The 27,957-nt window shown below is 40.7% G+C and overlaps 1 protein-coding gene and 1 long non-coding RNA gene across 16 annotated transcripts in view; both read right to left on the bottom strand.

Moving 5' to 3' along the window:
• The window catches only part of LOC136794872 (uncharacterized), a 340,829-nt gene that overhangs the window by 182,369 nt on the left and 130,503 nt on the right, over positions 1 to 27,957 (bottom strand). The window lies entirely within an intron of this gene.
• Positions 1 to 27,957, bottom strand: part of TGFBR3 (transforming growth factor beta receptor 3) — a 200,584-nt gene that overhangs the window by 161,204 nt on the left and 11,423 nt on the right. For 7 of the 15 annotated variants that reach the window (XM_067042772.1, XM_067042712.1, XM_067042733.1 and 4 more), the window contains exons 2-3: positions 14,399 to 14,574; positions 13,725 to 13,874 (exon numbers count right to left, since the gene is read on the bottom strand). In XM_067042772.1, coding sequence (XP_066898873.1) covers positions 13,725 to 13,874; positions 14,399 to 14,459 — 211 coding nt within the window. In that variant the 5' untranslated portion in view covers positions 14,460 to 14,574. Of the gene's footprint in view, positions 1 to 13,724; positions 13,875 to 14,398; positions 14,575 to 25,345; positions 25,468 to 27,957 lie in introns of all 15 variants that reach the window. The other 8 variants (XM_059061302.2, XM_059061291.2, XM_067042778.1 and 5 more) reach the window with 2 other exon arrangements.

The following is a 27,957-nucleotide window of genomic DNA, read 5'->3' as shown; positions in this document are numbered from 1 at the left end:
GCTGGCTGCTTTATATGTTATTTAATTCTCATAACAATCAACAGAATAAGTATAATTAGCAATAATCTATAGATAAGGCAACAGAAGCTCTGAAAGTCATAAATTTGGGACTTATATTCAAATCTTCAATACAGAAAAAAAAAAGAAGAAAGCTTTTTATTCACAACCTACTCCCAACTTCATCAGTCCCACTGTACTGCTTTGAGCAGAACATATGGAAAATAAAGAAACTGGGCATTGATAGTCTGTCTTATCTGCAACACTGGATTTCAGGATCAGATCTGATTTTCGCACTAAAAATATGCCTAAGCAAACTTCCAACTTAAAAGACTGGGTAAATATGCTCAACATGCTCATATTTTTTAAAGAACACCATTTTCAATAGTTTCGTTTAAATAAACATGACCCTCTGATTTACATGCATTATCTCATTTATAATCCTCACAAGAACACAGTGCAGTGGATATAATCAATATCTCTATTTTATATATGAGGATATTGAGGCTATGGTCATGCAGCCTGCAAATAGCAAAGCCTGGGCCTGAGCTTGTGTCTGAATCCAAAGTCCATGGTCACAACTACCGTAAGATCCTGACTCTCTGACTTTAATACATCTCTGCTAAGACTAGACATTGTGGTAGAGAATTACTTTTCCTACATAAAAGTGTAACAGGAATCCTTAGGCATTGCTCACACTTGGAGGGTAAAATCTCTACAAAATCCTTTAGTTACAAGTCCCAAATGAAGCTTCACTGGTGACTATGCTCCAGCAAAAATCTGCCGGGAAAACCCAAGGGCCTGGCAAAAGGGCACAATTTTCAATCTTTGGGTTCTGAGACTGTCCAAAGGAACAAGAGTGCTCACTTTACCATATTGAAGAGATGCGATGGCTTCCCCTGCTCAGCAACACCAGTTTAAGCCTCAGCTAAAGGCCATATTTCTTATAGTGCACACTGAGCTCTGAGTTCCTACAACTTAGAGCAAAGCCACCAGGTCAATAACTCACTTTAGCAGATGGCCTTAGTTATCTGTGACTGATTTCACTCTGCAGATGGCCAGAGGGAGTATTAATTTTTATCACTGTTAATCAAGGGTAGTTTAAAGAAGATAGAATTATTATCTCTAAAACAGAGGTTCTCAAACCTAATTCTAATGAAACAGACATGCATAATGAACACTGTTCACATTTGGACACACTACGGTCTTCAAAATAAATTCCTGAAAACTCCAAGGAGTACTGAAAGAAATTAAAGAAAACTTAAATTGAGGGGTGTACCATGTTCATGGATGGCAAAACAGATATGACATGCTACAGATTCTGTGTTCTTTTCATTCTTTTTTTTGAATTTTTGAATTTTATTTATTTTTTATACAGCAGGTTCTTATTAGTCATCCATTTCATACACATCAGTGTATACATGTCAATCCCAATCTCCCAATTCATCCCACCACCACCACCACCCCCGCCACTTTCCCCTCTTGGTGTCCATACGTTTGTTCTCTACATCTGTGTCTCTGCCCTGCAAACCAGTTCATCTGTACCATTTTTCTAGGTTCCACATATATGTGTTAATAAGCAATATTTGTTTTTCTCCTTCTGACTTACTTCACTCTGTATGAGTCTCTAGATCCATCCATGTCTCTACAAATGACCCAATTTCGTTCTTTTTTTCAGCTGAGTAATATTCCATTGTATATATGTACCACTCTTTTCATTCTATCAACGGCAATCCTAACCCCTCTCTCTCTCACTCAGATATATTTAAATGCAAATAACCATGGTTAGGGTAAACCTGAATCTTGTCTTTTAAAAGAAAAATCACTCTTTAAAGTCAGCACTTTAACTATTAGTAGTAACATTACACATGGTATCTTACAACTTAACTGGGATATACCAGCAAGTCTTGACATTGTGGCACAGAATTACTTTCTAAAATAAAAGTGTAATGAGATGGAAAAAAATAAAGCAGCAAAGAAAAAATCACAGTCATTTATTCATTCAAAGGCTTTATTCCCAACTTCAAAAATATCTTTCATAATTCCTCACACCTCTGAGATCAACTCCATCAAGTTTCCTGGGGACCACCTGCAGAAAGGGTTAAAAGTCAAAGTTGCTACTCCATGCTTGCTGGCTGAGGAGGAAGCAGGTTTCCTGGAACCTCAGGATGGCCAGCCTCACAAAGAGTAAACAGAGCCGCTGTGCACTCAGGAATAAATTCCTCAACCAGCACATACTCTCCTGAGGTTTGCATGTAAGTTTTTTCCAATAGATTCCAAGTTGAGGAATAAACAGAAATAATAGATTTTCTTAGGTCTTCTTGAGTTCAGGAAGATCTGACATTATCATGAAATAGCTCAGCACAGTCCTCTGAAATTTTTCATTAGAATTCTTTTCTCCTGAATCATGTTAATAAAGCACAATTTGGCTTCGGATTCATTCGTAACTACTTACTCACAAGCAGCTCAAGCCCAGAAGGACAGGAAAAGACACTGAGGCCTGTCAGTAGGAGGCAGGGCCAGGCCCAGGCCCAGGAATTGTCAGATTTCTGGATAAATGTTTTCCAACAAAGCTATATATTGCTTAGAAAAGAGCTCCCTTACAGAATACTTGACTGGCTCTGAGAGAAGTCTGAAAGACTCTTCTCTGCTTTCATTTTCAACTGCCTACACTGCTCTCAGAGTCACCAGAACTGGCACTTGGCTCAACAAGCCTCAAATCTCTCCCATCTTTAAGGGGCAGGGACTTCCATTATTTTTCTATAATTCATCAGGTTGAGCTAATTCTAGGTATTATTATTCTATAACATATGTCAAATGTAACAAAATAATGCAAGTCTATTTTTCTCCTTAATACATACAGTATACTCTGAACTTATATTGTGTGCACTTGATTTCAAACTGAGATTTTTGAACACAACTTTCCAAATGCAGTAGCAGTTTGCTGCCCTGGGCCCGCCAAACAGAGGAAATGAGGAATCTGATTTGTTTTATTTAAAGAGAAAGAAAAAAAAACTACTTAAGGCCTGATCCTGGTACCTTTTGAACAGTTAACACTTGGAACCTAAACTGTTTCATAATAAACTAGAGCTCCCTTTCCTCCCTCCAAGAAGAGACCCTTGGGAAGTATTTATTTAGTTAATGAAGGTTAAGTAATTGTGTTTTACTCACAAAACAAAACAAAACAAAAACTTCTAGAAGATGCTCTTTGGGCTCCCTAGCTCTGCAAGGTCCATATGAGTTCCATCAGCCACGAGCCTGGAGCAGTAAACTGGGAATTTAGGGAACAATGTGACCACAAGCACTTCTCCAAAAAGAAAAACAACTCCCCTCTTGGCCCAACTCCAAAAGGCAATTGAGCTGGGTAAGGTCCAGGCTAATCTCTGAACAGCCTCTCTGCCAACTTTCTCCTACAGTCATTAGGTTTTTCAGCATGGGCTTTGCAAATGATCTAAAACAATTAATTAGCGCTTTTGAATTCACCCCATACCATTAATGAAACACTGCCAGACAGCCTTTGATAACATATTTCCAGAGCTCATTAAACGTGGCAAACCAGAGGACACAGACTCCCCAGGCACCCAAGAGGGCCAGGCTGAGACCTGGTTGTTGACAATGAAGCCATCCTGGAAACGATACTGGGGAGACAAAGTGGGGGGCTGCTGGGGTCAGGCCCTTAGGGTCCTCCCACAATATGCCAGACCCTGCTCTCAAATTATATCATTATCAGGCTCTTAAAGTTCAAAGTATTCTTTCACCCTAAAGACATTTTTTTCTTCTAATGAGTGGAAATTCTTAATTTGATACTTAAAAGTTTTATATTGCTTCTAATCCACACCTCCACACCTCCATACCTCCATCCCCCAAAAGACTGGTTTTAATTTTTTTTAAGAGGGGGGGATGTATAATAGTTTTAAAAACTAAATATTAGAATAAATCTTGTCCCCAAATTCCCTTCTTTCAAAGAGTCCTGCATAATCCAAGATTTCCCACTCCCATAACCTCAGTCATGTGAGAAATCTTTCAATTTTTTTTACTATCTAATGCCACATAGAATTCCAGGCTGCTCTACATGCATGGCCAGCAAGATAAACACATTTTTGGGAGGCCTAGAAAAAAGCTAGCAGGGGGGCAAGAAGTAAAAATGTTGTTGCATTCCTCTGAACTTTTCTGTTCCAGTTTCAAAAACAGAACGACCACCACCTGGGGCTTGTGGCGAGCTCCAGAGCCAGACTTAAGCTGCTTATCACCGCCCACCCACCCCGAAACCCACCCCCTACCACCCCACCGATGACAGTGATGAGATCTGAGAGAGCAAATCAGAAAACTTTACAAACTACTCAGTGGCAAAATAAATAAACAAATTATTTTAAAAGACAACTTTTCAGGCACAGAGGTTAAATCTTCGCAGTGTCTTAGCCCAATTTTTAATAAATATGATGTTGATGCTTAATAAATATCAATAACAACTTTGGGGAGTTTTTTCCCTTCTGTAAATTGTTAATTTTTTTTTAAAGTTCTAGCCTAGAATCTGATTACAGGAATAAAATAGGAATCAGTGAGGAAGCCAGAGCTAAAAACTAGAACGGCTCCAGCAGAAATGGGGTGTGCCCTGCTTAACATTCCCGTGTTTTTTTAACACCCTTGTTAACCTACCTCAACTCCCCCTGTTATCCAGTCAGCTGGTACCATCCCGCATTACCTAGAGTCTCCTCAGCCACAGCTGCCTGCACCAGTGTCCCCATGCTCTACTAAGTCACGAGGCAAGAAATGGGAAAAGAAAAAAGAGGCACATGAAAGGAAGAACTGAGGGAAAACTCCTTCTTCTTACAGCTACACCATTATTTCAAGGTGTGGCCACAGCCAATAAAGATGCACCTGGTGTTTGCAGGTGCACCACACCTACAGCTGGAGAGCTAAAGTCTGTGGAACTCTCCCTCAAACCAATCTCCCTTCCAGCACATGGATCCTTCTGACCCAAATGAGTTCACTGAAAGGTTTGCAAGGTAGCTGTTTCAAAGGCATGCTAAAACCAAGCTCCCTTTATGACAGTAAGACTTTTTCTAGAAGGTGTTTGCAGGTTCTGTGTTACAATTTGTGCATAGAGAAAACAAATGATCTATGCTGTCAAATGTGGTCCTCAGACTGGCAGCATCAACATCATATGGGCCTGTTAAAAAAATATATGCACTGAGTAATTAGTTTTAAAAAATAAAGCATACAATTCAATGGTAAAAAAAAAAAATGCAGTTTGTTACCCTATGAAAACTGAATCTGCATGTTAACAAGACCCCCGGGTGATTCGTATGCACATTAAAGTTTAGAAAGCACTGGTCTAATGTCTGTCTGTTTATAACTTCCAACTCCAAAAGTGAAATGGGTATACCACTCTCAAGCAAAAGCAAAATGAATATCCATACTATAAAACATATTTTAAAGTAATTATTTGCTCTACAGAATAAAGTTTACTGTAAGTATCCAGCTCCTTGCTCACACCTAATATGTAATTTAATTTATAAAAATGAGTTTACACACATGCTTATTTACTATGTAAAGCTGGATGCAACTGCATTTCTCTGAAACACTAGTTTTGTTATGAGAAGCAATTTTGCAAAAGGTGGTAAAACCCTCAAAATCCATAATCCTGAAAAACAGACCACATGGGGAATGAAAAGGATGAGACTTGGAAATCAGGACAGTAGGTAAGTTAGGAAGAGAGGGTCCAGGCTTTTAAGACTGATTTTTCGAGGACAGTCATTCATAGTGCAAAGAGATTTTCTTTAGACAGTTTGGGGGGTTGTTCTGTGTTTTAAGACACAGTTTTTACTGTTTCATAGAAGTAATTATCTTTACTATTAAGTTATGGCGTAGTATTCCACTGATATATCAGTCTTTATATATCAGTCTCCTCCTCAAAAGGAACAAATTGAAAGAAAACCATAAAATCATACTTAATTTCATAAGCATTTCACTCCCAAAGGTCTTGCCTTCTAAAATCTGACTCTGGCCACCATCATCTCTTGCCTCAATTATTACAATAGCCACCAGCCAGTATCCCCAAATGCACCATTACCCAACAGTCTATTTTCAACACTGCAGCCAGAGTAATCTTGTTACAATATCCTTCAGATCACACCATTCCTGCTGCTCAAACAGTCCAATGGCTCTTTCTCACTCAGAGTAAAAATTTAACAATGGCCTAAAAGGCTATATGCTGCCCTATACCTGTCCCCCAGGTAACGTTCTGACTCTTCACTCCAGCAGCCACCTGGCCTGTTTACTAGGACTTGGGCACTTCAGACAAGCTCCCACCTCAGGACCTTTGCACGTGCTTTTCCTTCTGCCTGGAGTCCCCGTTTCCCCAGATATCCACTTAGCTCACCTCCTTCAAATCTTCGTTCAAATGTCATCTTCCCAGTGAGGCCCTCCTTGATCACCTTACTTTAAATTGTACTTCCCCAGGAGTAATTCCTAGCCCTGTTGCTTTTTCTCCACTGAACCTGCAAAATACGCATAATTTTTTGTTTCTGGTCTCTCTCTTCACTAGAATGTAAGCCTCAGGTGCACAAGAATTTTTGTCTGTTTGTTCATTGCCGTATCTCCAACACCTGGAAGAGTGTCTAGAGTGCTCAGTAGATGCTTGCTGAATAAATCAATCAACACTTTAGGAAACAACCATGTTAGAAGGTGGAAAAAACTCATTATTTGTACTAACTCCAAAGTATCCCCTTTCTGTGCCACAGAAGCTAGCAAAGACCTGAGACCTGGTATGCACTCAAAGCTAATTCACCAGACTACAACCTCTCACCTAAACATAGAAGTATTTAAAAGATGAAAGAAACGGTAAAATGATAAATGGTTCTTTCATCTAAAAAAAAGAAAGGAGCAGGTGGGAGCTATGTGGCATTTTGTTTCACCAAGCAGCAACGAAATGCCAAAGTGGGCCACACAGATGCGTCCCGCTGGAACAGCTGATCGCAGGAGCAGCTCTGGCACCACTGGAAGCAACAGAGCAGGAACTGACTCCAGAAGCAGGTGCTCTGCTCTCTCCTGAGGCCTTTGCTACCTGAGCATCTTTCCGGATGGGGCAGGAGGGTAGGGAGGAAGGGAGGTGTTACTACTATGGGTCATCTATCGTCCAGACCAGGACTAAGTTATTCAGGCACGTGAGGACAAAGGGAAGCAACACAAAGAACTCAGAGCAGTCTTACTGGAACTTTTTCCTTTTGCCATAACTATACCACTTATCACTATATGGTTCCCTTCATTGCCCACAGAGAGAATACCTTTTTTTTTAATCAATATTTTCCTTTGAAGGCAGTAAGATTTTCCACATTCTACTCTAGTGTTTTTGTTTGCTTTTTTTTCCTTAAGATTTCTAAGAGTTGGCAGGATAGGACAGGAGAATAGCTGGGCCTCAGTCCCCAGAGCACCTGCTGCCTAGTCCTTGGAAGGAACATTCTGAGAGCAAGTGCATTTTTAAGCCTTCTAGAATTCTGCCTGATTTACAGTGTCCTCTCAGAGAACAAATATATGATTATATGGGACTTCAGGATAAATCTATTTTAGGCCACTCTGGCAGAGAATGTTTTAAAGAGAATGAAAGTCAGCGGTTCACGTGGATGCAGTGCCGGCCAGGCCAATCTTCCAAGACAGGCAAACTGTTCCATGCCTTGAGGCCCCCATGTGCAGGGCCGGTCCTGAGGGAAGGCACCACAGTGAAACACTTCCTGGAACCCGCCTTGTTCCTACAACACTTCCAAAACCAGCACTCGGAGCTCAGAGCTCTAGCAATGATTCAAGGTGGTCCCAGAGTAGGAAGGTTTAGTTATCAAAGCAAACAAGCCGAGAAAGCCTAATTTCCCAAATCCACAGTGTGTGAGTATAAACCCTGAGCAATTAAACAGCTATGTGATCACATACAGATAGCTCTGTCCTGATGGAAAAGTTGATCAGTGTTTACAAAAATGCCCCATCATTGGTACCCTAAAATAACCCAGATAAATCAACAATTCAGAAAGCTGGGTGGCAATTATACAGTCTAGGATAAGGATGCAAAGGAGAGAGAAACCTGGGTTCTGTGGACCCGTCTGACATCAAATCTATGTATAATCTTACTCACACTCTTGGTAAATATCTTTCTCATACTATATGAACATCTGCTTACCCAACTATCTATTCTCCTTGCAAATGAAAAGAGAAAAAGGTCTTTTATTTGATATCATATCATATTCCACCTCTGTGGGTGGAATATGCAGGGCAAGGTAATCTTTGAGAAATGAACTCAAATTTTTCTTGACTACAGCTAACAGCCCCAATTCTGTGTGTGTGTGTGTGTGTGTGTGTGTGTGTGTGTGTGTGTGTGTGTGTGTGTGTTGTTTCTGTGCAAAACTAAAGAAAGGGAAGCAGGGAACTCATCGTGCTAGGGTGTGCATGGTACCCCCAAAGGGGGTCCCCCCTACCTAAAATGTAGGCCACGGTATTCACTCTGGGACTTTTAATAACATTTCTTTGCCTTTAACATAAATAGAAAGTTGGCACCCTGGTGATAGCTGGCCTCACAACTGACAATATCTTTTGCCTATGTATCCAAAAGCGGAATTAAACACAAAAGTGGTTATAATAACCACCTAAAAACAATAATAATCACAGACCGAATCAACTAGCTGTGTCCAAAGACTTAGGGGTTAGCAAGAGAAGATCTTTTTGAATTTGCTTTGACCCTTCAAGTCTATTCCTCCTCTACCCTTTACATTCCCTGGTGGCAGCTCCCACCAGCACCCTCCCTGCCTTTCTGCCATTATGAGTTACAGCCTCCGATCCCTCAGTTGGCAGAGCAGGGAAACTATGGCAGAACCACCTTTGCGGTCCTCAGGCCACTGATATCAAGTCCAAGAGAGAGAGTGCCAGTTCCCTTTGGGCAGCACAATGGAAAGAACATGAACTCTGGGTCTGCTGCCACGCTGCCACTTACTCATCGTATGACTATTATTACCTAAAGGACCGTTTTAACTTTTTAAAAAATTTGTCTCTCACTATATATGACATTTTTCTTCTCTAAGCCTCAGTTTCATCATTTGTAAAATTAGTATAATAATAATAGTAGGGGTGGTGGCAGTAGTAACAATTACAAAAACAGTGATAATGATGAATACCTACACCTCACTGGGTTTCTGTAAGGATTAAATGAACCGATTGGTGCAAAGTACCCAGCAGAGCACCTGGCTGCATCGTTTCAAGAGGTGCTGAGGGGCGCACTAAGACTAAACAGTGCAGCTCATCTGCAGAAGTGTGCTGGGTTTGGGTTCGATCAAGAGGCAGACCAGCTTTCTAAATTGCTTACTTTCTCTAAAGCCCCTTTACTCCCATTCCATAAATGAAGAAAACAACCCTGCCCACCCAGGGACTGCTGGGAGAATCAAATGAAACACTAGACATGAAAGCATTTTGGAAACAATAAAAATAAAATGATATTATTATGTTTAGCCTCCCCTCAAGGCTGCCAGCTTGTCCCATTCCAAACCAAGTATTAACCAGCTAGTGTCTCTGCTTGCTGTCCTACGGACCCAAAGAGTTCAGAGCTTCCTTAGCAGGAAAATAGCTCCAATTAAAAACATCTCTATCTTCCTGTGGACTGTACCTGGAATTCCAGGTACATCCTGGAATAAAGATAAAAAGAAATGAGTTTGTTCAATAGAAATAAATGTGTGGGGGGGTCACAGGCAAGCCTCCAAAAGGATGCACCTAGGCACCAAATGGAAACCACGGAATGAGGGAAAGAGCCAAGCCATCAACACTGGCCAGCACAGAGGCCAGCAGCGTTTCTGCAGAGTTCCCCTCAGCAGCACCCCTTTGGCCTGACACAAGGGACCAGTAGGGTGCAGACAAATCCATCCCCTCCTACCAAACTGTTTTCCCTGAATTCTTCATACGTGCCTCTTTTTCTCATTATTGAGGCTCCTGGGAACACAGCCCTACCTAACACTGGCAAGCCTCAGAGGCAGCAGTTAATATTTTTTAAAGATGTGTAGCAGAACAGTTTTTAAAGTGAAAATTTAGTGAGCCTTAAACCCACAGGAGCAAGCATTTACCTTTATAACTTCCCACTTTTCTTAGATACATTACAGGACCTAAGATAAGGCACCAAAAACCTAAGGCAATTTCTAATCAGAAGGCATTATGGTCCTTACACAGTTCTTGCTCACCAAGAGCACGGCCCTCTCTCCCCACATGCTGTACAATAACCAAGGAACAAGGGGGGGAAGGAAAAGTCTGAGTTTTGTCAAAGCAACCACTAACCCTGGGCTGTGGCTTGTGCCTCCGCCTCCTTCACCCTCGGCCACAAGCAGGGAAGGAAGGCTTTCACTGAAGGCCCACACGCGGACACCTACTGTTCCAGCTCGGGCTCATTTTAGGTGCTATGCTGTGCTCTTCTCCTCCCCGGCCGCATGTCTAAAGGAGGCCTTCACCCCTTCTGCTGCCAAGAACTCTACAGTAGAGCTCCACAGCCCCGTCAGTGAAAGAACGCGAATAAAGAAGGCCCATTACTTGAGGGTCTTTCCATCCTGATGACTTACATACGTCTCTTCTGAGGCCAAAGGGGTTTCATCTGGTTCCAGAATGCCTCACTGGTGGCTACTCATCTGGTATTGAATCAATCAAGGGAAGAGGCTCATTCATTCCGCACAGAGTGTCTCCTACGTAGAGGCTCTAGTGGAGTGGTTGATGGGCTGGAGTCTAGAGCCAAACTGCCTGGGTTCAAGTCCCTGCTCTGCCACTTATTAGATGTTTTTTTTATAAAATGTTTTTTTTTTTTTAAGATTTATTATTTATTTATTATTGGCTGTGTCGGGTCTTAGCTGGGCATGCGGGATCTTCATTGAAGTACGTGGGATCTTTCGTTGCAGGGCGCAGCCTCTTCATTGTGGTGTGCAGGCTTCTCTCTAGTTGTGGCGTTCGGGTTTTCTCTTCTCTAGTTGCGGTGTGCAGGCTCCAGGGCGCGTGGGCTCAGTAGTTGTGGCACACGCGCCTAGTTGCCCCACAGCATGTGGGATCTTAGTTCCCTGACCAGGGATCAAACCCGCACCCACTGCATTGTAAGACGGATTCTTTACCACTGGACCACCAGGGAAGACCCACTTATTAGTTACTGAGTCCCAGTTTCCTTGTGAGTAAAATGCAGATGATGATAATAATAATAATACCACCTCACAGGGTTTTCTTACACAAACAAAATAAATTAGCCGGCAGAGAGCAAGCCCTAGCTGAATGTCAGCCTATGTGCCAGGCACTGTTGCCTTTGTAGCCAAGAAGGCCATATTCTCAGTTTAACTTTGTGAGGATGCAGTTTGTATTCTAAGATTAAACAGTGCATGCTTTTGGCTACAGGGGGATGGAAGAAGAGAGAATCCAAACCTCAGAATGAAATCCACAGCCTTGTTCACACATTTAAGGTCCTCCACAATCTACCCCCATCCTTCCTTCCAAACAGACCTCCTCTACATTCCCAACCAGTTCTCTGGGTCATCTGTTCTTTAAAACAACATCAAGCACCTAACTGCCATGTTCTGTGCTAAGCACTGTTCTCCCCTCTGCTCACCCCAATGCCTTTCCCTTTCTAGATTCTGCCTGGTCTTCAAAACAGAGCTCAACACCTAGGCTTCCGCAAAGCCCTCCCCAGCTGCTCTAATCCACCCTCCTGACCCCTCTGAGGTCTTCTGGCTTTTCCTCACCATGCATTGATTATTTTGTTATATGGTTATATTTTATATACCGAACTAAAGTATAAGCAACTCAAAAGAAGGATGAATCTTACATTTCTTTCTATATCCCTAAGTGACTAGTACTGCGCTTTGCACTCAGCGGAGACTCAGTGAATAAGTGATTTACTTGACGCTTCAAGAGAGCACGGACGACACACAGCAAACCCATTATCATTTTTTTAAAACACCTTTCTGATCAAGACTCTCTCATAGTGTAGAGATTAAAGCCTCAAACTGTAGACCTAGACTCAGTAGGTTTATGGTTAAATCTGCCACTTAGAAGTTGTATGACCTTGAGTAAGTTACTTAACCTGTCTATGCTTCAGTTTCCCCATCTATAAACTGAGGATAAACAAAGAACCTACATTTCTCAGGGGAGTTATGAGGATGGAATGAGATAATACATTTAAAGCACTTTGAACAGGGCCTGATACACAGTAATTAATTAATTATTATAAATATTCATTATTATATTATCTTCTACTATCTTCTTGAAATTCAGCTCATGCAGAATGCCCCAAAAAAGTATTTTGCAAAGTATGCTGAGCCTATACAGAAAGCTACTGGATGTCAGTATTATATACAAAACATTTCTCCCTTCTTCATTCATTTGGCCCATCAGCTTGTTCAAAAAAGCATCTCTACCTCTGTACTATTGATCAGTTTGCCTCAGTTTGTTATAAAATCGGTAATTCTACTGTACCTTCAATCTTACTGTACACTTCAGCAAAGCTTTCAGTGTGTACACAACTCAAAAAAATATTTTACCAATGGCTTGAAAAAGGAAGGAAGGTCTCAAGCAAAACTGATTCACTATCAAATACATCAAGGCTATACAGAACCACCAAACTCACCACATTCCCATGAAGTACCTTCTTAAGTTATGTTTTTTCATCAATGAAAGCAGAAAATTCTGCCTCAAACCCACCAGGTATAATTATACATCTTGTCATCAAAACAGCACATTTTTCCATCAAGGCATTTCTCTCTCTTTTTTTTTTCTACTACTTTTCAGTGAGATTTTAATTAAGATCAGTTTTAGTACATAGGCTAAAAGGCAAATAACTTTTCAATCATGAGACAAATGAAACTGCTGACAGAGAGAATGGGCAGTTCAAATTCACACACCAGAATTCCAAAAAAACACAAAAACTAGCAACTTTCTCTCAAGATATTTGCAACAAGGGGGACATTCTGCTTTCCAATCTCATAAACCAGTTTCTGCAAACTTGCTTCCATATGCAGTCATATGCCTGCATATGACTCCTGGTCTGAGTCAACTGGAGCATTAATGGTGGTCCCGCTTCTTCAGTATAACACAGAAGTGAAGAGCAGAGCTGTGACTAAGTGAGCTCATGAACTAAGAATATCCTTGCTCATTGTTAGAGTCTTTAATCGTTTAGCACAGTACCTGGCTGCACTGCACACTCAATACATGGTTATTATCATTCTCATGTCATCTGTATGTGCAGTTCAACAGCTAAAACCAAGAGGCTAATCATTTTTTAAGTCAATGTGTTTCTTCTTGAGGCCAGCCAGTTTCCAGAACTGGCCCAACAAATTAGTTCTAAGTAGCTCATTATAGAAGAGACACAAAGCAAGTTATAACAAAATAGAGCAAATTAAGTTTCCAAATGTGTTAAGTAACCCTGACTGCCACACTAAGACCTTGCCTAGGGGATCTGACACTCTTATTTAAGCAACAATGTTCCAACCAAATCATTTGCTTCTTCTCATCTCCGACCTCCCATTCTGATGGCCTCTAGGAAGCACAGTGTATTTCTGTACATTTTTAATTTTTTTTATTTTGTTTTATCTCGTTTTGTTTTTGGTCGCACCACGTGGCTTGTGGGATCCCAATCCCCCCAACCCGGGCCCTCAGCAATGAAAGCACGGAGTCCTAACCACTGGACCGCCAGAGAATTCCCTCCGTACTTTTAAAAAAATTACTTTTTTAAAAATTACCTGAAATAGGGCTTCCCTGGTGGCGCAGTGGTTGAGAGTCCGCCTGCCGATGCAGGGGACGCCGGTTCGTGCCCCGGTCCGGGAGGATCCCACATGCCGCGGAGCGGCTGGGCCCATGAGCCATGGCCGCTGAGCCTGCGCATCCGGAGCCTGTGCTCCGCAACGGGAGAGGCCACAGCAGTGAGAGGCCCGCATACCGCAAAAAAAAAAAAAAAAAAAAAAAAAACCTGAAATAGGCAAAATTAAATATTTCCTAAGTAGCCTATGCTAGGAGTGTCACCTCTTTGTAAAAGATCTATTTATTTTGTAATAAAGAACAAAAAGGCTTTCCTGAAATTCTTATTTATGATAAGAAAGTAAATGTAATTTATGAATGTAACAAAATTAAGTGGTATTAAACCGCATATTTGTTCTCTAGCCACCTCAACACTGAAGGTTAGTTAGGTATCTGTGTCACTGACATTAGAATGTCTAGCACTTGTCTAGTAAAATATAACATGGGCAAACATACTATGTATCTGTAGAGTAGTCAAATATTGTATTTCCTTGAAGAACATAAATACTCAAGCTTTGTATAAATATCTCACGTCCTAAATTTTTCTAAACTGAAGAGACTGAAGAAAAATATATCCAAAAGAATATAATGAACATGCAATTTATACTATGCAACTTACCTGCAGTTGCTAAACAGGAACTCATCAGGGCAAACATGGCAATCACACAATGAGAAGCCATTTTTATTTCTCCAAAAGTGTGTCCCGTTCAGTCACCTCAGCCTGCAGTTCTTCAGATTATAAATCTTTGCAAATTGGAGTGGCCTTAAAATCTTTCTTTCCAATTTTCAAATTGCCTATAAAAATAAACATTTTAAGAAGAAAACTTAATGCAGGTATTTCTTTTGATAAATACACATCAAAGTGAAATGAAGAATTTCTAAAAAGTATAAGATAAATTTATCTTGTGTGCCTAGACAGCACTCAAGCAAATTTTGGGGGTACAGGGGAGGTAATTACCTAATAAAGAATTTTATAGCAAATACTTCTGCAAATACATGCTTGTTTTGACATTTTAAATCTGGTTTTATATAAAATTTTCAAGAATATAGAAAAAAATCAAGGTACACCTATAATATAACATCATCAGTTATAAAATAATCAGTGCCAGCAAAAAAAATACAAACAACTCTGATTAGAACTCAATCTAAGATGCAAACTATCATATATAGGATGGATAAACAACAAGGTCCTACTGTATAGCACAAGGAGCTATATTCAATATCCTGTGCTAAACCATGATGAAAAAGAATGTGAAAAAGAATATATATGTGTATAACTGAATCACTTTGCTGTACAGCAGAAATTAACACAACATTGTAAATCAGCTATATTTCAATAAAATTTTTTTAAAAAAGAACTCAATCTAATGTTATAGTGACAGAGTTATTACAGGGATCAAACTGAAACACATTTAGAGTCAACCTGAAAAAATAAAGAACCATTAAAAGACAAGATTCTTATTTCAACTGTTTGCCAAAATTTTTTTGTTTTGTTTTGTTTTTGGTATGCGGGCCGCAGGCCTCTCACTGCTGTGGCCTCTCCTGTTGCAGAGCACAGGCTCCAGACGCGCAGGCCCAGAGGCCATGGCTCATGGGCCCAGCCACTCCGCGGCATGTGGAATCCTCCCGGACCGGGGCACGAACCCGTGTCCCCTGCATCAGCAGGTGGACTCCCAACCACTGCGCCACCAGGGAAGCCCTGCCAACATTTTAATAAGCAAAAATTTCTCTCCCTGTTTCTCAACCCCATCTGAGACTATCTAGTTGCATGACTAGAGGATCCAGAAGGTCTTTTCTAAACTTTTCCTATCCAGAGCCTTGAATGGGGAGTTTTGTGAAGGTCTGCTGAACTGGAATATCCTCCTATGGCCCTAAAGATCACCTCATTTAGACACTCCAAAGTATTTCCAGCCTTATCTCGTTGAGCCTGGCACAACCATAGAAGGTGCAATTCAACAAATGTTTACTGAGCACCTACTATGTTCCAGACATTGTGTGAGGACATGATTCCTGTTAACAGGAAAAAAAATTATCCAACAACTAGAAAAAAGTTATAAAGACCCTGCTTGATCTAAGCCCTGGGCAAAGCAAGATCACCCACCTCAAACAGCTAGAGACTGCAGCCTTGTTACTCTCATCCAGAAAATTGCATCCCCAGAACCAGTTTGCTACCTTTAGAGACAAAGCCAGTTTGGGCACTTGTAGATACAGTACAAAAGTATAAAAACAATGGAAAAATAAGTTTCTAATCAAATGGTCTTAGTTCACTGCATCATTGTTAAGAGAAAGATATTTTAAATGGTTCCCTGCAGTAGTAACATTAATGGCCCCTGAGAAGGAGAGAAACAGGGTGATTGGGGGACAGTGGTGGGAGGGGGCAGGAACCTTTTCACTGAACTCCCATTTGGGTTTTACAAGTATTACCTACCCAGAAATAACAAAGTTCTAATTTCAAAAATAACTTTTAGATATGCTTTAAAACTAAACTATTACATATGCAGGAGGTACTGCAGTTCAATCTTGGTATGACAGTGATTTTAAAAGCCTAGTGTGAGTAAATATAGATTATGATGGCAGTTAAAGGTCTGCCTAGGTGTGGATCCACTCTGCCACCTACCAAATGGATGATGTTGACCAGAATACTCTTTGTGCATGAAACTATGCTATGGACTGTTGTAAGGATTAAAGGAGTTAATATATATACATTGCTTACAACAGTGCCTAGCACATAATAGGCAATGAATAAATGTTAGCTATTATTATCATGCTTGTCCATTCCCTTTGAGGTATATTTATACCAAGAAAGTAGAGAAATTAGTGTGTGATTATTCACATTATTCTTAGCTACTGGAAAACCAGTTTAGTCTTTTGTTTGCTGCTAAATAAACACTACAATGGACACAAAAAGGAGATAAGCTAAAGAGTGTAATCACTAAGAGAAAAAAATTGCCAGTCAAATTGAGGCACAATCCATTGGTGGCACAATGGTTTATCTCAAAAACTGACTAAATTATAGACACAATTTTGGACACCATAAAATTGACTTCAATCATCCCTTGAAGTCCAACATTTCTGTCACCATAATTCCACATCACCTCACATGTAACGGAAGTCTCCTCTGTTAACCTAAAAGTCAATGACAGCAAAAAGAATTTGTCCCTATTGTTTTCCCTTCAAAGAATTAGATTTCCTGGGCTTCCCTGGTGGTGCAGTGGTTAAGAATCCACCTGCCAATGCAGGGGACACGGTTTCAAGCCCCGGTCCAGGAAGATCCCACATGCGCGGAGCAACGAAGCCTGTGCACCACTATTACTGAGCCTGCGCTCCACCTGCGCGCCACAACTACTGAGGCTGCGCGCCTAGAGCCCATGCTCCGCACCAAGAGAAGCCACCACAATGAGAAGCCCGCGCACTGCAACAAAGAGTAGCCGCCGCTCGCCGCAACCAGAGAAAGCCCACGCACAGCAACGAAGACCCAACACAGCCAAAAATAAATTTAATTTTTTTAAAAAAATTAGATTTCCTGAATGGATCAATAAGAAAAACTCTAAAAGAATATGCTATTTCAACAAAGGCTAAGGGCAACTTTTATAAAGCAAAACCCTGTAAGGAGATTTCAGAAGAATATGACTTCCCAGAGGATTTTTATGGTGCATACAAACTATATAACCAGCACGAGGCTTGTGGGAATATTTAATGAGCTTGTGTCACCCCCTGCCCGCAGCTGCAGAGGCTCCGTGGAGCTATGCACGTTAATCTGGGGCTTAAACCAGGTCTGAATGAACCTGTGGAAAAGAAAGGCAAACGGTTCTATTAAAAATATAGACTGCAAATTGCTGACAAGAATATTAGGTAATTATTAAAATGTAGCAATTACAGATACAACAGAGCCAAGCTAAACAGTTTGATGCCCAAAGGCAAACCACAGCAAGTTTACACCGGATCTTAAAACATCTCCAAGGAAGTCCAAGACAAGTTGAAACTTACACACTGCTGCTTCAAAGAGGGAGCTTTTCTTCTTTTAGTTTAAAAGTCCCTCCATAATGTAACTTGTTCAAAAAGAAAATAAACTGCACAGAATTTTTGTCTAATCTTCCCAATGTGGTGACAGGACCCTAAGGCGGAGGAGAATAAAAAAAGGAAGCATGTCGTTCCATTCAGTGGAACTCCAGTTTTAGCCAAGACTTGCATACATCAGCATCTTAACACACGACTTAGGGATCAGTTCCCCAACTAGAAGAATGCAGGATGATCAAAGGCTTTGGAAAAGTCGCAGATCTTGAATAAAACTAGGGAAATACAAACTTCTCCTTCTCTGAAGTTATATCACACTCAGTCTGCAAAGACCAGGGACTCACCACTCTGGTTTTCTGACCTCACTGTATCTCTTTGGACTTTAAGAACTAAATGCTTCCTTTAGAATATAAATAGGGTACTCTGAAATCTTGAAAGAGCAATTTGGGGTCTACTGTGTAGTAGTCATTTCGCCCACATTTCAGAGTAATGTATTCCATTCAAAGGGTACCAGAACTTATAGTATCCGCAAATGAACAGAATACAATTCTGAGTGGGACTTTAACGGACTTTTTTAAAAAAAGAATGTGATACTAATTCTTCTAATTTCCCCTGTATCTATTTCTAAGGCCATTAAACTGTGTGCTGCCCCACATTCTCTAGTGATACAACAGAATTCACAGGGAAAGACCAGGATAAGCTGAAAACCCCTACCCAAACAAGTCCCCAAAACCATCACGGTTAAACTAATGTTCAAAAGGAATTGGTTGGGAACAGTATTCCCTGGGTTGACCAGGATGTTTTTTAAAGAGAAAATCTTGTTCTATCTTAGTGGAAAAATGTGGTGAAATGACATCTGGCAATAGGCTAAAAGCCAGCAAGAAAAAATTGCCAACTTCCCCTTAGATGGCCAACACAGTGGCTATGAACATGAGATTATTCAACATCAGAACTTAAATTAGCTTCCAGCCAATCAATTTCTCAATTAAAAGAATTAGCATGCTAAAGATAACATGAACAGCTTTTAAAGTTAGAAGAAGTCAACAGGATTCATGGATGAAGAGGAGCCCAATCTCCAAGCCCAGCACTTGCCCTAAATAATAAGGCAGAGTCAAGACTAGAAACCAGGTCTTTCCATGACCAGCACCCTACCTTGCAGTTCCAGGTCTGTTGCCACAAACTAGGAACGATTTTCTCTCCCTCCATACTCAATTTCTGGAAACAGAATTTTTTTTCGAAGAGAGGGGGAAGTCTGCCATGGCTGCCACCAGACACTGGTACTTCCATGTTGACATATGTACTCCGCACAAATCATTACTGATCACAAACTGTGACTTGACTTCAGGACTGTGGGTGGCAGCTATAATAAATAAACAATCCTTGGTGATGTTGTATGACTAAAGTTCTGTGAAGATGAAGCACAAATCTTTGCATAATCATATCTTAACACTAAGACTGTTTAGCCTCCAACAAGGAAAATATTCAACAAATGTGAAGATCTTAAAGACAGAGATATATTGAGTGGAATAAAAGATGGCCATTCCCTAAACTCAAATAGTAAATAACACCTGATTTTCTGGTACCTTCAATATGAAAAGGTTTTCTAGCAGATCATTAAATTGTTTCTAGTCTGGTCATTTAAGTGAATTTTTTTGAGAAAGGTATACTGTTAAGTCTGCAAATGGTTAAATAAAAGCTGGTAGAATAATTGTTCTGATGGATATTCAACATGTTATTCAGGGGATTTAGAAAAGAGGCAGGATGGAGGACATCAATATCTAGCTTGGCAGCCTGTAAAAAGAGGTGCGCAACATGTAGAACAGATACTGTTGTTTGTCCGATGACATTTGGATGCCCTTTAAGACTTGTACACAGAGAGAGCAAAGCCACCTTCCTGAGTTGCAACTCTCAGATTTCTCAGCTACACAGAGAAACTAGCTACTTCCAAATCCCCATTTTCAGACAGATTTGGCACAAAGAGGAGAAAAATCCTGGATTTGGACAAGAAATCTTTGGAATTGCATCTAAGTACAATCAATATTCAATACATATTTACTACTAAGAGCCAGGCACTGTTGAAGATACCAAGGATATAGCAGTAAAAAAAAAAAAGGAGCCAAAAATCCTGCCCTCATGGTGCTTATATTCTAGTAAAAGTAACACCATTTAGTACCTTAGGCAAGATATTTAATTTCCTGAGCTTCATTTCTCCCTTCAGTAAATATTTATTTATTGCTTACTCCATGCCAGGCAATGGGAATATAATGGCCATGAAAAGAGACATGTTCTTTTACTCTCATGGACTTAAAGTGTGGTGGGATAAACACAAATATGTAATTATACACTATGATAAGGGCCCTAAAGAAAAGGTATCCACAACCTGAAGGATAAGTAGAGATTTAAAAGCTCTGGTGAAGGATGACATTACAGTAGAGGAACCATTACAGGTCACTGATGTTGAAGGGAGCATGGCTGCAAAGTCAAAGGGAAAAGAGAGGAACAGGTTCAAGAAAGAGTTTAAGCAGGAAAGTGGAACGATCCGATTACGTTTTTAAAGTTTCCCTGGTATAGGCACTATGGAAAACAGTAGGGAGGTTCCTCAAAAAATTAAAAATAGAACTACCATATCATACAGCAATTCCACGTCTGGGTATATATCTAAAGGAAGTTAAATCACTGTGCTAAAGAGATATCTACAAACCCATGTTCACTGCAGCATTGTTTACCATAGCCAAGACATGGAAACAACCTAAATGTCCACTGACAAATGAATGGAGAAAGTAAATGTGGTATGTACACAATGGAATATTACTCAGCCATAAAAAAAGAAGGAAATCCTGCCATTTGTGACAACAGAGATGGACCTTGTAGGCATTATGCTAAGAGAAATAAGTCAGTCAGAGAAAGGCAAATACTGTAGGACACATATGTAGAATCTAAAAAACTGAACTCTTAGAAACAGAGAACAGATTGGTGTTGCCAGAGGTGGGGGTGAGGGGTGGGAGAAATAGGTGAAGGTGGTCAAAAGGTACAAACTTCCAGTTATAAGATAAATAAGTTCTGGGGATGTAATGTACAACATAACAACTATAGTTAACAATACTGTATTGTATATTTTAAGGTCGCTAAGAAAATAAATCTTAAAAGTTAACACACACAAAAAAAAGTTAACACAAGTAGGGAATTCCCTGGTGGTCCAGTGGTTAGGACTCCATACTTCCACTGCAGCGGGCACGGGTTCAATCCCTGGTCAGGGAACTAAGATCCTGCATGCCGCATGATGCAGCCAAAAAAAAAATGTTAAGTAAAAAAAAAAAATTAACTATGTGAGGTAATGGATGTTAACTAAACTTACTGTGGTGATCATTTTTCAATATATACATACATCAAATCACTATGTTGTATTTTATGCAATGTTATGTGTGAATTATATCTGAATAAAACTGAAAAAAATTTTTAATTAAAAATAAATAACAATTTCCCTGGGTACCATGTGGAGAAGAGACTGAAGAGAGCCCAGAGTGCTTGGATGTTCAGTTAAGACTCTGACAGCAGGTCAGATAAGAAACATGGTTTGGATCAGAATGGCACCTCAGTTTCTTCATTTGTAACCTTACCTACATCACAGGGCCGTTACAAGAATCAAATGAAATTGTACACATAACAGCATAAAAGCTATCATTACTTATCATTAGCAGGCTGTCTCTACCAAAGAGAATTATTATCCTGAAGCCTAAGAAAGTCCCAATATTCTATGACTGCCAGTGGAAGGGGAGAAAAAAGGAGGATTACTCTTGAACTACCTATACTTGTGGATAGGAATTCCACATGAAGACCCAGTAAAGGAAGGCAGGAAGCACAGAGGGTATGAGATGTGCAGAGAAGCTGGGCTCTGCTCTCCCCTGCCCCTCTAGGGCCTGGCCCACCCTCACTCCTGTTGGTTACAGAGAGTATAACCAACACATCTCTGGCCCCAGCATCCTTAGTTTTCTTGGGGCTGACCGTCAGTCAGTCCTTAAAAGCCCTCTGTCTATCCCAAGCACAGCAGATCTCACTTCCCAAGAAAAATACAGCAAAAAGGGGAGAGTGGGCATGTACACATCTCACAAGGTTGTGAAAACCAGGTTTCTTTCAAGTTCACAAACTAGGACAGATTTTTATTTTATTTTTTTATTTATTTTTTTGGGGGGGTGAGTTAGGTCTTCACTGCTGTGCCCAGGCTTTCTCTAGTTGCGGCGAGCGGGGGCTACTCTCCTTTGCAGTGCACAGGCTTCTCATTGCGGTGGCTTCTCTTGTTGCAAAGCATGGGATCTAGGCATGTGGGCTTCAGTAACTGTAGCACACAGGCTCAGTAGTTGCGGTTCATGGGCTCTAGAGCACCGGATCAGTAGCTGTGGCACACGGGCTTAGTTGCTCCGCAGCATGTGGGATCTTCCCATACCAGGGCTCGAAACCGTGTCCCCTATGTTGGCAGGTGGATTCTTAACCACTGCACCACCAGGGAAGTAGGACAGATATTTTTACCCACCCTTGCAGTATTCCAGGAACTACCTTTCACATTTAATATTTCTGCATCCAAAGATTTCCGTTGCTTATCATTTTAAGCTAGAATTAATAGAGAACTACTCTTGGGGTTCCAAACCTGGCTTACCCAGATGTCTTACACTGGATAAGTCATTTAGCCTCCATCACCCCCTCATCTGTAAAATAGTAATGATATTTTTACTGCAATATATGAGATAGAATATGGGCATGATACCTAAAACAACACCTGGCCCACACAGTACATTTTTAAAAAATAAGTCATTGCAGTTATTATGATTAAAATACATCTAGTCTTTGAAAAAAAAAAAAAACAAGCAAACTACCAGTAACAAGATAATATAAATAACAGTTTACATCAAAGTTTGTATTAATCTTAGGATTAGACTTTGTCATCTAGAATTTCAAAAATTCCCTTCATCACCAAAAAATAATGATTCCAAACCTAATATAAGATATTAGTCCTAAAGATAGTCCTAATATTGCAATGCTGTTCCCAAAGGGTAGTAAAGCTGCTGCCTCAACAGCTCTGGTGTTAAGTTACAGGGATCTGGCTGCATGGCCCTCCTCAATGCTACCTTATGATTCCCAAATTAGCTTCAAGGGTTTAGCCAGGAGGCTGCGGAGCTCAGCCTGGCACTGCCACCAAACTAACCCAGCTGCCTAGAGAAAGGAATCAGCTATCACCAGAAGGGCTTATTAAATCACAAAGCTGCAATTATTCCAGCAAAGTCAGCACAGCTGAATATTCTCAGGCCCTAGCAAGCACCAAGCTATTTTAAAAAAGCTTTGGGGAAAAAAATTTTAAAATAAAACAAAAAAAAAGGCTTTGGGGAAGCTACACCTTCTAGACCTCCAATAGACTATTTTGTACAATATGTACTAATTTACTAAAATATTTGATTCACATCTTTATTTATATTTGCAGGGATTCTGCAAATATATGAACTCAGAATAAACACTCCAGCAAGAGACTATTTTGCTAATCACAATTAAGCACATTTTTTTATTCCTCTCACTGACTTCCAATATAAAATTCTTTCTCTTGGGTGGGGCTAATCCCTCAACAGATACATTTCAATCACTTAACTGATATTATTTGGTAAGGAAAGGGCTCAGCAGCCCAGGCATTGTGAAACATTAAGAATTAAAACCCTTAAATGGTTGCCCACTGCGGTCAGGATAAAGACCAAAACACTTTGCATGGTTGCTGGGTGTTGCCAATTTAGTCCCACCTCATCTTCTGCATCTTCTCCAGCCATGCTCACCTTAATTCAGTTTTACAAAAGGGCCAAGCCCTTGCTTCCAGAAGTGATGTTCACGTTTTGCAACTCAATGACCCTCCATGGTCCCCCTAATATGGTCAATTTCAAACATCTTCAAGGCCTCAGGTCTTTGTATAAGCATTACTTTTTTAAGGAGGCCTCCGAAGTAGAACGTAGTCCACTTCAAACCTGTTGGTAAATCTCCATGTAATTATTTCCTTCTGGGTATGGTTTTCGCACTCATCTGTTTACTCCAGAAAGAGGGACGACAGTCTCCCTGGCTCACTTGGCATATAGTAGGCAACCAATGAATGTACCATATGGATCACAAGTATAAAATACTATCTTGTACATTACAATGAGAAACAGTATGAAAAGATGGTGAATTTGAGGTCCGCGTACCGCAAAAAAAGAAAAAGATGGTGAATTATCAGAACATTTCTCAATAATCAATGATAAGCTAACAAGTAAGAGTTGTATATAAGAAAGAACCTACACCTCAGGCAGCCTCAAAGGGACAAGAGAGGCAAGAATTCTGGCATCAACATGTGTTACAAGCTCAGACAAGTCACTTCATTTGAGGCTTTAATTGCTTCATCTCAATATGAAGAGATTAAACAAGAAAATCTTTTATTCTCTACCTTACCTATGATTGCCGTTATAAGGACTAACAACTAATCCTGAATCTCTCCTATAAAATGAAACTTCAAACACACTCGTGGAAATTTGAAATGCATGATCATGTAATGACTAGCAGGAATGACAACAAAACTAAAAAGTATTATCCCAGAAAAACATTCAACTTGACAATGTAAGTGTAAATAAAATACTAATACTACATTAGCTATTTTTAACACACAACTTATAGAAACAAAAAAAATTTTAATGAATTATCTTACAAGCAATGCAAACAAAACCTGAATTTTGTCAGATCTTCCCATTTCATCAAAGCTGCCATTTTTATTCCACTCCTCCAACTCCACGAAATCTATCCGTTCCCCTCAACTCATTCCAAAAGCCACTTCTGAACAATCCCAGCCCACTGTAAACACTGTCTCCTTAACATCTTGTGTATGATTTGTTCCATGTTATCTTCTGCTCAGAGCCAAGTCAGAATGTTAGAAATAGATAACACGTACTCCAAGCCTTTAATTTTGCAGATTAGCAAACCAAGAATTAGAAAGGCTCGATGACTGGTCCACTGATACACAACTTGTAAGTAGCACAGCCAAGACTTATCCACAGGCTGCTTTGTAATTATTCTGTGGTCATTCCCGTGTTTCTACAACATTCGCCATCTGATTAGAGGATAACACCCTACTTTCTTCTTCTGACCTCACAAAACATCTCAGTTAACATCTACTGAACACCTGCACTGTTTTTCACAATTTCTCATTTCAACCTCTCAACAACCCAAGGAGACAGATGTCCTTAACTACACTTTATAGTGAGAATAGTGAGGCTTAAGATGTTAACCACCCCCAAGGTCACCACCTAATAAATCCTGGCACCAGGATTTGAGCCCAGCTCTGTCTGATTACACAGCCTATGCTCTTAACCACTACAAACAGGAGCGCCTCCACCATGGATACCAACCAGGCCCTGCACAGACATTCACTTTCTGATAGGGGCAGTCTGATTAGATCTGACATAAGGGATAAGTTATTTTGTTTTGAAACCACGGAGGCAAGGCTCAATCAGCAGTTTTATTTTACTTCATTCATTCATTATTTATTAGCACCTACCATGTGCCAGGCACTGTTCAGGGAGCTGGGGACACAGCAGTGAACTAAACGTGACACTTTTCATGGAGTTTACCTTCTAATGAGAGACAGACAATATGTAATGTGTCAAATGGTGGTAAACCCTGTGAAGGAAAAATAAAGCAGGTTAAAGAGAAAGAATGATGAGAGGAGAAATGTTATTTTAGATAGGGTGGTCAGGGAACGTGTGATATTGTGATTTATAAGAAATATGTATTTGGTCTTCATCCTGTTTCTGGCACAAAGCTCTTAAAACCTTTGGAATTTCCTAAGAGACAAGAGAGATAAAGGTGTCTTCTGTTATGTTAATGAGGTCAGTTTTAGACCCCACCTAAAGATGGGGGGGTGGCTGTCAGGAGAACTAACCATGTGATTAGAGGGTTGGAAATTTCAGTCCCACCCCTTACCCCTACCCATCCTCGGGAGATTACCAGTGGCCAATGATTTGATCAATTGTGCCTATGTGAAGAAGCTTCCATAAGAACCCAAAACGACAAGGAAGGTCCAGAGGGCTTCTGGTTGGTGAACACATGGAGGTGCTGGGAGAGTGGGGCACCTAGAGAGGGCATGAAAGCTCTGCGCCCCTTTCCCACATACTTTGCCCTATGCCTCTCTTTCATCTGGCTGTTCCTGACTTATATCCTTTTATAATAAAGTGGTGATCTAATAAGTAAAATGTTTCTCTGAGTTCTGTGAGCTGCTCTTAGCAAACTAATCAAATCCAAGGTGGGGTCATGGGAATCTCTGATTTATAGCCAGCCTGGTCAGAAGTACAGGTAACAATGTGGACCTGCGACTGGGACTGGTGTCTGACGTCCAGGGAGGAGGTCCTGGGAACCTCCAATCTGCAGCCAGTGGGTCAAAATCCCAGGTAATAACCTGGGCTTTTGACTGGTGAATGAAGTAGACAGTGGTCTGAGTCTTTAACCTGTGGAAGATGATGCTATCTCTGGGTGGATAGTAGATAGCGTCAGAGCTGAGCTGAATTCTTAGACACCCTGCCAGTGCCTGAGAATTGCTTGGTGGTGTGGAGGGAACACACTCTCCCAAAGTGGGATCGGTGACCAAGAACCCTTTTTAGATGGACTCTCAGATGAGGTGACATTTGAGCACAGTGATGAGAGGCAGAGCTATGAATATCTGAAGGAAAAGCATCCGAGGCAGTAGGGATAGCAAGTGCAAAGGCCCTGCACTGACAGCATGCTTGGTGTGTTCTGGGAGCAGACTACAGTATAGTATAGTGGAAAGGGTGGGGACCCAACCTACCTGGGTTCAAACTTCTGCCCTGCCTCTTTCCAGTGGTATAACTGTGGGCAACTCAATAAACACCTCCATGCCTTGTCTATAAAGTAGAGATAATGATTCTATTTCCCTAATGGGGTTGTTATGAGGATTAAGTAAGTTAATAACATATAAAGCACTTAATAACTCATATGTTCTTAGGGTTCAGGAAATGGTAGCTTTGATTTTTAACTAGGTCATTGACAACAGCTCCATTCAAGAAAATTTACTTTCAATTTGATGGTTTTGAATCCCAGGGTTAAATTATGCTGCAGTTTTGTACATGGTCAATAACATCCTACTAAGCCTTTGACTTCCTTGGCTGGCCTTCCCGTCCTGATGAGGAGGGCTCTGTAGGAACCATACTGATGTTATCACAAAAAGAGATGGGGGCAAATGCCTCTACCATCAATGTTACACTAACATAAATGAGCTCTACACCCAACCTAACCCCTACCCGCAAGAACTGGATGCTTCTTCAGAAGTATAATTTACCACCCCTTGGATTTAAGTCATTGGTTTCAAAGGACCAGATCCCCACCAGCACCACTGAGAGAAGCAAGTGGTAGTTTCTCTTTTTTTTTTTTTTTTTTGGCCGCACCTCACAGCATGTGGAACTTCCCCAGCCAGGAATGGAACCCGTGTCCCCTGCAGTGGAAGCGCGGAGGTCTTAGCCACTGGACCGCCAGGGAAGTCCACAAGTGGTCATTTCAACTGCTGTCTTGAAAAAGGTTAAAATCTCTCTGCAAAATTAATTTAATTTTTAAAAAAATCCTTTCTCCAATGTCCTTTTTGTCTAAAACTAAACATTTCTTTTCAAAGAAATAAGAACATAAAGCAAAACTTAAGAGTCTGGCCTGGCAGTCTCCAGACAGTTCCTTACAGCACAGCCCCAAAGCAACTCTAGAAGGTCCAGTGAGCAGCCCTGTAGATGGGTCCAGAGCCAAGGGAAGATGTCAGGGCCACAAGGAAATTCTGCTCCTCTGCCCCATACCCTCTCCCCCAGCTCTTTTCTTTAATGCTGTATTTAACTTTCATCTTTGCAGTCCGATGGGTTAAAGGGCAAACCACAGGCAGAGAGAAACCACAGCAAGCCCTAGTCTCTTAGAGGTAAAATGGGAGTCTTCCCAAACCACTTTTAAGGCTGAGGAGAACCCATGGTTGCTGCTTCAAGTCAGACAATTAAAGATCAAGTCAGACAAAGAGGTCAGTGTTCTAGTCTGACAGGTCTAGAATGAGGCTTTTTAAAAATCAGATTCTCCTTCTAGACATATCTGATGGTTTTCCCTTTTTAATGCCATAAATGTACATTT

Source organism: Kogia breviceps, chromosome 1, assembly GCF_026419965.1.
Source record: "Kogia breviceps isolate mKogBre1 chromosome 1, mKogBre1 haplotype 1, whole genome shotgun sequence".
NCBI classification, from domain to species: domain Eukaryota; kingdom Metazoa; phylum Chordata; class Mammalia; order Artiodactyla; family Physeteridae; genus Kogia; species Kogia breviceps.
Note: the sequence above shows the minus strand (reverse complement) of the source record. Positions and strands in the feature narration are given on the sequence as shown.